At 43.6% G+C, this 13,152-nt stretch overlaps 1 protein-coding gene across 1 annotated transcript; it reads left to right on the forward strand.

The window, feature by feature from the left end:
* Window positions 1–5,776: 5,776 nt before the first annotated feature.
* Window positions 5,777–8,889, forward strand: Pgcka1 (PDCD10 and GCKIII kinases associated 1). Its single transcript, XM_027936135.2, has 2 exons — window positions 5,777–5,816; window positions 7,234–8,889. The coding sequence occupies exons 1-2, from the start codon at window positions 5,785–5,787 to the stop codon at window positions 8,150–8,152; spliced, it is 951 nt and encodes a 316-aa protein (XP_027791936.2). The 5' UTR covers window positions 5,777–5,784; the 3' UTR covers window positions 8,153–8,889.
* Window positions 8,890–13,152: the final 4,263 nt, after the last annotated feature.

Raw genomic sequence — 13,152 nt, forward strand, 5'->3', positions numbered from 1 at the left:
ATCCAGGGCCTGGGACCTTATGTTGAGCCAGGGGCCTCTGTACAGTCACAGGACGACACCTGTGTGGACTGCAAAAGATCAGTGGGCTTTTGATGGACTCTTTCCCAAGCCCTTGCTCCACGGCCTTCTTTATACAGAATATTTTAATATCAGTGACTTCTTGGAGGAATCCTAGCCCAGGGACAAACAAACAGAATAAGAAATGCTCTTAGACTATTAGATGTGTGTGTACGCACGTGCGTGTGTGTTTGTTTACCTTTTAACTTTTTATTTTGACATGATTTCAAACTGAAAAGCTTCAAGAAAAAAAAATATAAAAAATCTCATGCACCCTCCATGCCAAGCTCCTAAATATAAACATTTACCTCTTTTGTTTTATTCTTCTCTCTGTCTACACACTCTCTCTTAACACGCACATACGTGCTTTTTTTTTTTTCTGGATCCTTTTAATGAGTTATAGATATTATGATCCTTTGCCACTAAATACCTCACTGTTTTTTTTCCTAAAAACAAGAACGTTCTTTGATATAGCCTTAATACAATGGTCAAAATCAGGAAATTGGCTGATATGGTACTGTTACCTGATCTGCAGACTTTATTCACACTTCTCCCACTTGTGCTAATAGTGAACTTTTAGCAAGAAGATTGTGTAGTGCATTCAGTTATCAGATTCTCTTTATTTTTTCATAAGGCTACACTTTCTTTTTCCCTTTGGCAGTACCAAGGATGGAACCCAGGGCCTCACACATGGTAGGAAAGAGCTCTACCACTGAGGTCCGCGCTCAGCCAACATGACTTTGTTAAGGAGCACTAAGCAGAGTACTGACAGTTGTCTCGATCCATGGTAGAGATACCATTGCAGCCTTGAGCATGGGCAGGGAGATCCTTTGAGACTGAACATCCTGTTCGCCTCAAACTTTCACCCACTGGTCCCCGCGTCCATCCATGGTTCTCACTTTCATCAGTTATTACGATGATGATCATCGAATGGCAGTTGTTCTAGTCCTTTCTTCCTTGTATGTTTGTTGGCTGACTTTCTACTTGTAAAGCTTTCCCTCCCCCCATTTCTACTTATCTCAGTGCCCTTGTGAATCATTCAACGGGCTGTAGTCCTTTATATTAGTAGTATTGATTTTGATGCTCTAATGGTTCCAGACATGGCCAGTAGAAGCCCATGAGCTGACTCTCGGATCTTTTTACCTTGACCCTGTCATTCTTCAAGATCACTATTTAAAAGCAGCTCTTTCCGGGTGGGTTGAGCCTTTTTCTATATTCCTTGACTTCCTGATGAATACTCAGGCAATTCCTCTGCCTGGTTAGAAAATTCCTGGCTCTCCCTGGTCTCCCCCCCCCCCCGCCCCTCCAATGTCCCCATTGCAAAACAGGATTTTCCTACCAGGAGGCTCCATAAGTAACTGATGTGAATTAGCATGGCCATCTTCAAACACAGGACTATTTCATTTCAGCCAAATACTCAGGAAAGAGTCACACCCCGACCCTGCACTCCAGGAGCAGGCGGGCGCCAGCAGCCCACAGACACAGTCACCCTAATGGTGTTTGTTTTTCCCCTGTGTAAACCAAGCGATGATTGCGAAGGATTTGCCCTTTGCTTCCCTGTTGCTTTCCCAAAGAGAAAGCAAATTTTGATTCTGCTTAGCAATAAGGGCACCCAACAACTCCGTTCTTAACTTTAGGCTAGCCCTTGCTAAAAGGAGAGCAGAGTAGGAAGCTCACAAACGGGTCGTTTGGGGCTCAAGCTTACTTCAAAGGAGTGGGTATTTTTGCCACCACCGTGTTCTCAGGTAGGATGAGGAGTATATCCCTCATTGCACCTGGAAGTAGGAAAACTTCTTGCTAAAAGGAAGATGTGGATGTAGGAGTGACCTATGAAAGGGGAAATGAATTGAATTTGATTTGACACATCGTATAAGGAAGAATGATTGTAGATACGGGCATGCTGGGGCCAGGTGTGAATACATTAGTCCCCACCCTGCTCACCAGCTGGTCACACAACCTTGGACGTTAAAGCCTGTGAAGAGAAGGAATGTCTCTGGGGAAGGAAAACACGGGGTGGTGAGAGAGGGCAGAAACTGGAACCAGGAAGAGGCTGTCCCCACCGAGCTGCAAAGGCACAGAAGCATGGCCCACAGGTATGGAGCAGGTCTGCAGGAAGCCCATGTGGTATGCCCTTCAGGGGGAGTGTGGGGGAGAAACCAGACTGAAACTGACCCTGAAAGGAGGAAAACTTTCTGAACAGCTTGGGATTGCATGGCTTCGAAAAGCAATACAGACCTTGTGGGTTTCCAAGGTAGGAGGGAGCCTGAAAGCCATAGGTAATGATAAGAAGCAGGGAAGAGGTGGGTTTTGAATTAGGCTGATAAGTCCTAGCAGCATATTTTGGTGCAAGTTGCTCTATGGCCTCGGCCCCAGCAGCAGAAAGTAGGGAACAGGCTTTCTAACCTGGGTCTCTCTAGTTCCCAGGTCCATCTTGCTCAGCCTCTAGGGAGCTGGGAAGGGGAGGTGAGCCAGATGTGGTTCACGATGCACTGCCCTCTCCCCTCCTCTCCTGCCCTCCCTCCTCCTCTCCTGCCCTCCCTCCTCCTGGCCTGCCCTCCCTCCCTCCTTCCTTTCTTCCCCAGGTACAGCTTTTGAACCCACTACTATTCATATTTTATGATTGATATTTTATGATTAATATTTTATGATTGCTTCAGTCACATGATTATCTAAGTCCCCTCTTTCCTTTTCTTTGAACTTTTCTTTACTAGCTATCCTCCTGCCTTTAAAAAAATAATAATAATTAATTAATTAGGTCCAAGACAAACAAAGGTACTTGGAAAGGGTTGGGAATTCAGAGCTGGTTGTGGAGCTCCGGGGCAGGAGTAGAGAAGGGAAGGAGTCGGGGGGGAGGGAAAGAGATGCAAGTGTTACTCTTTAATCTGTCCTGTTTATCCAGGTGAGCTGTGAATTACTAGCAGGAAATAGGGACCTGAGGAGGGGGGTGGCTGCAGCTGGGAACACAACCTCAGGCTTTGAAAATGGGTAATTTAATTGAGAGTGCTCTGGAAAAGTGCAAGGTTGTACACATATATTCCTAGCTCAGCTCCCCGGTGATTTTTCTCTCTCTCTGCAACCACAACCATCTTCACACTTGAGGTTCATGTCTTTCAATTGGCGTCACAGTTGATAGATATGTATCACGTGGCCCTCATTCCAGAAGCAAAGCTACTTGGCAGTGTTGATGCTGTAGCTTGTATGCATATGTCACAGCAGCTGAGTCACATCTTCCATGGGGGCAAGGCTTGCATGTTTTTAAAATTGCTGAATATGCTGTATCCATACAAGGCTAGGTAATATACTGGTCTTTGCTTATTCTGACTACGAACTTATGTATCCCCCAACAACACTGTGGGGGATGAAGTGACTGAGGCCCAAAGGTACACAGTGAGTAGGGGGCAAAGCTGGGCTGGGAACCAGGTTTTCTTTCTCCAGAGCTTGCCCTCATAACTCCTGAGTGACATGGTTGGCACAAACTGAAAATGTCTCCATTGGTCATAGAGAAACAAAATGCTTACAAGTCTTGCTCTCCATTTTAAGCCACATCTATGAGAAACCCCAAAATATTTTACTAACCGTCCCCAGAATGTGAGATGCTATCCTAAGTGCTAAGGGATTGGGCATGAGAAAGCACTTCCCTCATTGAGCTAATTTCCTCCTGAAAAGATGGATCAGAATCACATCTAAACAAAATGTCCAGTAGTAGCATTGGACATGCTGGGAAGAAAAATGAAGGACAATCAGAAAGACAATCAGAGTGACAAGAAATGGAGGGTAGGTGGCCCAGTGAAATCTTTTATAGATTTGTTAGCCTTCCCAAGAAGACTTCCGCAAGGGATTCTGTGCTCAAGATCACACTGACTTGGGTATGTGGTCGTTTTCTGGATACTTGAAAAGTTACTAAAAGATGAGAGGGTTAAAAGCAACAGAAGTTCATCCTCATGCTGGAATGAACTCACAGTACTAGAGCAGCCAGAAGTCTTGAAATTGGTATCACTGGGCTGAAATCAAGGGCCACACTCTTTCTGAGGTTCCAGGGTGAATTTGTTCCTTGTCTCTGTGACCAAATCCCCACCTTCCTCTCAAAAGCATTTGTAATTGTCTTTTGAGTCCACCCAGCTCATTGAGCAAGTTTCCACATCTCAAGATTTATCACTTCAGCACATCAGCAAAGACCAAAGACTTTTTTTTTTTTGCCATGAAAGGTAACATTCCCATACTCCAGGAATGGGGATGCGGATATCTTTCAGGGAGATGGTTTTCACCCTACTACAGGATGGTGTTTATGGATTTAATTTTTCAGTGCAGTAATCTAGTTCCCTGTGACCAACCAACCAATCTATGCTTCTTAAAAATTAAAATTAAAAAAAACACAACATGTCTTTTGATGCAAAGATTTGTGCTGTAGCATCCTCAGGAATCCATCCACAACTGAAAAGGGGAGGACAAAGACCAGCGAGGCAGCACCAGCCCACAAATGAGCCCTCTTCCTAGTGAGTGTATCTTTAAAGACAAGGGCCTGGGGCTGTGGGTGGTGCTGTCCGAAGGCTGTAGATATTGGAAACGAAGAATAACTTAGAGATCCTTGAACACTGATTTTTAGGGTTTTCGGAGCAGACCAAAATGGCCAGTTTTACATGAAGAGAAGATTTGGTTCAGAGGGAAAGGATGGAGTGAATCCAGTTTGGGAAGGAGCTAGGGACAGTGGGCCGGTGGGCAACAAGTCCAGTTTTACCAGGAAGCCCCCAGAGGGAATGTCTATGACCTGAGAAAGAATAGAGTCATGAATCCCAGCTGGGATGTCATCAATGAGCTGTGGAGGAGGACTGTTCACCTCACAGGACAGAAAGCGAGAGTGGAGGAGGAGGATCCAGGGACCCAACTAACTCTTTAATGCCACACCCCACAGTGACCTGACTTCTTCCCTCTAGGACCCATCTAAAGCTTCCATCACCAATAGTGCCACAGGCTGGAGAACAAAGCTTCACATATGGGCCTCTGGGAGCCATTTAAGATCCAAACTACTAGCCAGGCATGGTGGTGCCTGCCTGTCATCCCAGCAGCTCAGGAGGCTGATAACAAGTTCAAAGCCAGCCTCAGCAAAAGCCAGGCACTCAGCATCTCAGTGAGACCCTGACTCTAAATAAAATACAAAATAGGGATGGGGATGTGGCTCAGTGGTCAAGTGCCCATGAGTTCAATCCTAGACTACATCCCCCCACCAAAAAAAAAAGATCCAAACTACTACAGCACCCTTTCATGCTAGAGGAACTGACCTCTGGCAAGGAGCCCTCTCAAAACCTCTTCTGCCTCCTGTTTCTGCACAGTGGCCTTTACCTCAGTAAGATTCTTGTGTCCTCCATAAAAGGCACTGCACTAGACAAAGACACAGGTCCCTTCTCTCTGTGGCATTGTTCCATGCACATGTCCCTCATCTGTAAAGTGGGGATGGAATGAACAACTCATAGTGTTAGGAAAAGGTCAGGCACAGAGGCAAGTGTTAGCACCGTCTGGGAACTTTGAATGGGTGATTTCAAAGACATGGAGTTACTCTGAGGAACCAGCGCCTTCCCTCATCAATGTGTTATCATTTTGCCACAATTTTCAGCTTTTTAAATTTTGAGCATCTAAGAAGGACAAACAAACTTACTCCTACTCACATGTCGTTCATAATGTTCTCTCCCTTCTACACTTTCTTTTCCAGATGGTAACAAAAAAATAATCCAGATGGGGTGCAGGTGCTGTAAAATGATACAAAGGTAAAGTTGAACAAAGACTTCTTCTAAATGGAGGGATTTTTGATCATCATGAAGCTGCTTTCAAAAACCATGTATATAACATCAATTCAAAAATAATGAAAATAAAGAACATGCATGTATTCAGTGCCTTGGGGCATGATCGACATTGCCAATGCCTCACGTGTAAGGCCCTGTTTGGGTGACACTTAGAGGAAATGTGGCCTAAATTTTTAAGCTTTTCTTGCTCACTGCTCAAAACATGCTGGGAACATCATCATTCTCTGAGACTTAAATTTGGTTTGGGCTCAACTGACATGAGAGAATGTCAATAAAAGAAAGCTTGAGTTTCAGAGGATACCTGAAACAGCATCATTAAAAATGAATCCCCCAGACCCACAAGGTACCTATAATTTTGTTCATAATAAATTTCATAAATTGTTATGTAATATTAACTGTCAGGGGGAACAAATTAAATGAAGATCTTGCTTCCTTAACAAATAACACTGCTTTTGCTCAATTCCAAACACATATAAATTTGACTCCTCTGTCATTATTGGATGTTTGGAGTTTTTAAAAAATATTTATTAAAAGTCCAGTCAGTCCTCCACATTCCTGGCTTCTATGCCCCCGGAGTCAACCAACCACTCATCAAAAATATTCAGAAAAAAATGACATCTATACCGAACTGTGCAGACTTTTTTCTTGTTACTTCCTAAAAAGTCTAGTCAAAAATATCTGCATAGCATTTATGTTGTGTTAGGAATAATAAGTAATCTTGAGGTGATTTGAAGTAAAAGGGAGGCCACATGCAAATGTAGGCCAGATGCAAATACAATACCATTTTATATGAGAGAAGAGCATCCAAGGATTTTGGTATCCAGGGGGGTCCTGGAACCACTCCCCCAGTAGACCCTGAGGAACAAAGTTTGTTTTTTTTAATGCCACTATAATCTTCATACTTATCATTTTAATGACTACATAAAATCCCATCAGGGAGATAAACCATCAATAAGATACTTAACCCCTTATTTTCGATTTGTGGACATTTGTTGTATCTACTTTTTTTTAAAGATTTTTTTTTTAAATGGACACAATATCTTTACTTATTTTATTTATTTTTATGTGGTGCTGAGAATCGAACCCAGTGCCTCACACGTGCGAGGCGAGCGCTCTACCACTGAGCTACAACCCCAGCCCCTGTTGTATCTACTTTTTTATTTTAAAATTTCACAAATCACTTTGTAGTCTACCACTCGCCTCCTTCGGGAACTCTGGTTAAACTTTCCTACTAAGGGTAGCATAATTTTTATACCAACTATATCTATTAGAGTTAGACCCACTTATCTGGGGTTAAAAGTATAATCACAAGAACTAGTTCACGCCCCACTCCTCCTCCGTTAGGGTACAAACTGACTGATTCCGCTCTTTTCGCCCCTAGCTATCTCTTCGATCCTGTTCCAGTGGCCTCCCCGGGCTACATCAATGAAGTCAGCAGCTGCAAGTTGGATGAAGATGACCCTGTGAAATTCAAAAGCAATCAGAGCAGCGAGATCCTGGTGCATAAAAATGTCCTTGCAAGTGAGGGCTTCAAGAGGTCGGAGGGTAGAGGCCAGAGAGCAGGTCCCCAAGAGCCCTGCTGGCCTCACCAAGAGCCGCTCCCGCAGGAGGATGCAGGAGGTGGACGCTGGGAGGAGAAGCCTGGCAGTGCAGTCAATGGCATGGGCCCCACTGCAGCTCTGCAGCCCACCAGGAACCCCAGGTCCCACCAGAGGGACAAGGGCTCCAGGGCCAGTCCTACAGACAGTGTGCACCCCACTCAACCCTTCCTTGAAGGAGGGGACACCAGGAAACAGGACTGTGTGCTGCCAGCCTTGGAAAAGACCCAAGTCGTCCAAAGTGGGGACTTTGAAGTTCCTTCTAAGGTGGAAAGTTTTGCCTTGGAAGTACAAGGTCACGACCTCCAGATACCAACCCCGGATTACCCTCAGCTGTGGGGCACAGCTGTACACAATGTGGATCATGAAGAAAAGGATTATCTTTTCAAGAACCCCAAGGAGGATGAGCCTCTGGCGGGAATTCTTCCCAGGGTGGGCGAGCACGGTTTGAACATGCCCTTCCCCAGGAGGAGAAGCTGGGACTCATTAAATGAGGCGGTGACCACGGAAGTTCTAAGCGTCTACTTTAAAGAGGAGGGTCCTATCACACCTGTGGTCAATTCCAGAATTGAACAGGAGGAAACGGATGGTTCTGATGGAAACTGGGATGGGGAGGTGGTGGACGAGGATGCGGCAGTGGCAGAAGCCCTCGCGGCATTAGAAGCTGCTACTGCAGGAGAAGACTTGGATGAGGCAGATTAGAGGAGGGAAATGGTGCAGGCAAGAAAGCAAGTGTCATGCTGAGCAAGTGGAGATGCATTTGCTCCTTGGACATGCAGCTGATCCTTTTGCCAGCACACCCGGGTACAGCTGGCCAGGTGTTCACATCCAGCACCTGTTCCAGGGGTCAGCATTGTGCCATGCCACCTGCAAAATATTTGGAGCATCACTCTGTGTAAATAAGTTATCATTGAGGACACTAAAATAAAAATCAGAGTGGGCTTCTGTATCCACATCCACAACAAATGCAGATATTAAATAGCTGTTTGCTAGACCTCCATGGTCTCCAGAACATCTGGCACAGATGTCCATGAGGATGCTCTGAAATGCCAACAAAGGCACACAAGCATGGAGCATTCTGTCCAACTGCAGATTCTTGACCCTACTTTCGATTGCCAAACATTGTACCCCACCCAGAAAAGGTAGCTATCTGCTTAAAGTGCCTACGGTGTCCCCAGAGCATGGCTTAACTTCAGGGACAAACACCCAGGGAACTAATAACTGACCCCTTGTTGGATGGTGAGTTAAGCTCGGCAGCTCTCAGGTGAGCTGAGCCAACCAGCAAACACGTGGGTAGGCATCAGCCGTCATCTTAACACACCTTGACCTTAACTTTTTTACATTATTACTTTTTAATCTCCTTTGGGATTGGGGAAGATGGCCAAAATAATTCTTAAATTTTGTCATATTTGTGTTTTAAGTTTATGAGTTTTGGAACAGCAAAGCCATATAAGGAATATTTTTATGCCATTAAACTGATTCTGAATAAAATAGACAGCATGCGTGTCTCTCTGTCTTGACTCAAAGGAGGGTCTAACTTTCCCAGACTGAATATCACTGAGTGACTATCTCTTTCAACTTGACTGTAAAGTTACAGTCAAGGAAGAGACCAAGTTGATTTATAGTGCCTGGATTTGGCTCTCCGTTCCTCAAGTTCAAACTCTGGATACTCTGATGACCTGCGTGATATGACCTTAAAATGAGCAAGTGCACTCTAGGTTTCAGCCTTCTGATTTATAAGAACAAGAACAGCATTCTGACACTGTGCCTTGGAGAATTTAGAGAGGTTAAGGATGGTCAAAACTATCTAGAAAAATATTAACCTAGAATATGTTTTGGTTTGGTCTTTTGTAACATGGGCCCTGCCACTAAACTCTTTTCTCTTTGCCCGTCTGTTAATGGAAAATATAATAATAATATGTATTGTAAAAAGTATTGGGAAAGTCGGGCTGGGGTTCTGTCTCAACGGTAGAGCGCTTGCCTAGCATGTGTGAGGCACTGGGTTCGATTCTCAGCACCACATATAAATAAATAAATAAAATAAAGGTCCATTGACAACTAAAAAAAAAAAGATTAGGCAAGTGTTTAGTATAGTGCCCGGCACACAGTAGGCACTCAAAAAATGATATCTTATTAGCTAAAAGTAAATTCTTTTAAAAATCTTTTATATCCTCACAACTGAAAACTCTAATACTGTGAAGGATTTATAACATCACTGCTTTATTTTAGTAATTACTCACCATAAAACACAATTTCTGAGCCTTCCAGCACCTTTAAGGATGACACGCTTACCAATGCCTAGCGAGCGGCCATATCTGGGTTGTTTGGAGTTGCAATGACAAGCCACCTCCACATATGAGGCCTCTCAGAACCCTTAACGGGTAAACTATCGACCTTGTGAATTGCGTTGAAGGTGTATGCTGCTGGATTTATTACACCAAATGTTTAATATTTCAGAGTGTACATGATTTCAACTCTTTCCCAAGTTCATCAGTTGGAATTATGTTCAGCTGTATGGGATAAATGGCTTCTAAAAGCAGAGGTTTCTAAAAAAAAAAAAAAAAAAAAAAAAAAAAAAAATTCTGGGGCTAGCAGTCCAGGCTGGTGGAGCATCCTGTGCATCGGTGATCCATGTTCCTTCCAGCAACTTGGCTTCTTTTCGGTCCAAAATGTGAGGGCAATCTGGCTGTGACAGATGTCACTCCATTGATCACCAGGGTAACATTCAGCTGATCTGGCTGGCCAGGCGGGTGTCCCCTTCCACCCTCACCACTCCATGTGTGTCCCTCCCAAAGATGTGGGCTCAGCCAAAGAGGACGAACTTCCCCAATAGATAGAGGAGGACCATTCTTCTATCAAGGGTATACAAATAGCTGCACTCCCCTGCTAGAACCTCCAAATAAGCTCTGCAAATGACCTGCCTCTCCATGATTCAAATTGGTCCATGCTCATGGTTTCCTCATTGTCCAAAATGGCGGCTATGGCTCCAAGTCATTACATTTGCTTTCCATACAGGAAAGAATAAAGGGATCAAAGATCACACTCTCTTTCTATTAAGAACCTCCCCAAAGTATAATTCAACCCTTCCACTTTTACTTCATTGGTCAACATCTGGTCACTTGGCCACATCTAACTGCAAAAGAGGAAAGTCATCAGCCCAGTTGTGTACTTGGCTTTCTCAAATAAACACGGGATGTTTATTTTGTACCAAAAAGGGGGAGAGTGGATGTTGAGTTTTGAGGTGGCCAACTTAGTCTCTGCCACAGCAGATCCTCAAAACCCAAAAGCCTGGGAGAGAGCTGGTTGGCAAAAGCTGGAAGATTGTGTTCACATTGACTGTGGCACGGAAGGGACTTTAGCCTATGATTCAGGGAAGTAAGGACTGGACAACTGCCACCATTCCCACTCCCCTCTAGCACCTCCAAAACAGATGCACCATCCTTAGCCAGTTTCCTCACACCTCCAAAATTCAGACAAGGAAAGGAAAAGGAAGGTATTAGCCACTAAGCCTTGCCTTTTCCAGAAACACACTTCTGCACTACAAATGCATAGAATCTTATATCAGACCTGCTGCAGAGCTCCCCATAACTGACAGCTCTCTCAAATTTTATATATCTTAAAATATAAAATTATATATATATATATATATGTGTGTGTGTGTTTTATGATTATATATAATAGATAAATTATATGTATATGAAAATAGCATTTTGCAATACTTCAAAGAGTTAACAGATGGCTTAAAATTTCAACCTCCCCCTGCCCCAAGGCAATCCTGACCCTTTTTATCTTTACCCCTATATTCAGGCTTCCCCAAAGAACATCCAAGGAAGGTCAGATGTTTACACTGGAAGGAATTCCAGACTGGCTTCATCTCCCAGGTGGCCTCACAGCTGGCTGAGCATCCTCCCTGTGTAGTGTGTAGTGTGTAGTGTCTTCTTTTGCAGCATGGAGACACTTCTCAGAAAAGTGGTGTTGAAGACGTGACCCTTTACAAACTCCTGGACAATTTGGAAGCACTGATGCACCTGACAGTGACGCAGCAAGTGTGACCCATGCATCACCATAGTCCACCATCCTTAGCCAGTTACGGCATCACCAAATTTACCAAGTTAAATCTCAGTGTTGAATTAAGATTATTTTACTGATATAGGACATGTAGGTTCCTTGAGTTAAGAACTTATGTTGGGCTGGGGATGTGGCTCAAGCAGTAGCGCGCTTGCCTGGCATGTGTGCAGCCCAGGTTCGATCCTCAGCACCACATACAAACAAAGATGTGTGTCCGCTGAGAACGAAAAAATAAATATTAAAGAAACTCTCTCTCTCTCTCTCTTTCTCTCTCTCCCTCTCTCTAAAAAAAAAAAACAACTTAGGTTTAACTTTTTACTGGGAGAAATTGCACTATCGTATAAATATGAAATTCAATGTCTTTCCTGGGTTGCTGAGGCAGACAGTAGCAAATTGTTATAACTGACAAACCAGATCCCCTGAAGAATGAAGAGAATTTTAGGTTGCCACATAGTGCATGCTCATCCGTCTTGGCTATATGTCCTGTCCCTTGCTACCCCACTCTGCCTCTGTTCTCTTCCTACCTCTTTCATCAGTACCTCTAAGCAGGCCTATGAAGAATGAATGAGATGTGAGCAAAGAGATCCTGATGTCCCTAGCTTGGTCATCTGTGTGCCCTGTGTCACTGTACCAGGACCTGGCCTCCAGTCTTGAACTTAGACTTACTTTTTCACCAAAAGGGCACCTATTTGCACACATGATGGAAAATAGGGAAATTCTTCCTTTTTTTTTTTTCTCTCTCTCTAGATAAAACTTCATTTGTTTTTAAATACTCTACCCTGACCATATCTTGAAACTTGGTTCCTCGGTTTCATCACCTGTAAATTGGAGATGATGGCTGTACCTCTCCCTGCACTGTCATGAGACTTACATGACATACTAAATGGTTAGCATATATCCAGCTCGAGGTAGATGGTAAATGTCAGATGTGACTCTATTCCTGGCTAAGGTCATTGGCCACTTTCCTGAGGAGCATTCAACACACTTTGAAGTAACTGAAACTTGATTGCTACCCACGAAAGTTCTCCCGACCTCTTCTAACAATAGTAACTTCTTTTTCTTTCTTTCTTTTTTTTTTTTATTTATTTGTACCAGGGATTGAATCCAGAGTCACTTAACCACTGAGCCTCATTCCCAGCCCTTCTTATTTTTTATTTAGAGACAGGACTAAGTTGCTTAGAGCCTCACTAAGTTGCTGAGGCTGGCTTTGAAGTTGCCATCTTCCTGCCTCCACTTCCCAAGATGCTGAGATTACAGGCGTGAGCCACCATGCCCAGTGTAATTTCTAAAGTGGATAAATAAATCCTTTTCTACCCACATCAATAATTATCATCTAAAGAAAAAAATGCAACGTGGGTCACTTAAAGTTTTTATTTTCATTATTATGGGATGATTGTGCTTGTTTTTTTAACATTTTTTTTTACAATACCTTTACTTTGTTTACTTTTTATTTTTATGTGGTCGAATATAAAAAGCTCAATCTGAGGATCGAACCCGGGGCCTCACACATGCTAGGTGAGTGCTCTACTGCTAAGCCACAGCCCCAGCCTCTGGTTTGGTTTTTATTTAGCATGGCTTACTCAGAGATATTGCCTTGGGTCATAATGTTATCACTCCAAGAGTATTTTGCCTAA

The sequence above is a fragment of the Marmota flaviventris genome, chromosome 7, assembly GCF_047511675.1.
Source record: "Marmota flaviventris isolate mMarFla1 chromosome 7, mMarFla1.hap1, whole genome shotgun sequence".
Classification (NCBI taxonomy): Eukaryota; Metazoa; Chordata; class Mammalia; order Rodentia; family Sciuridae; genus Marmota; species Marmota flaviventris.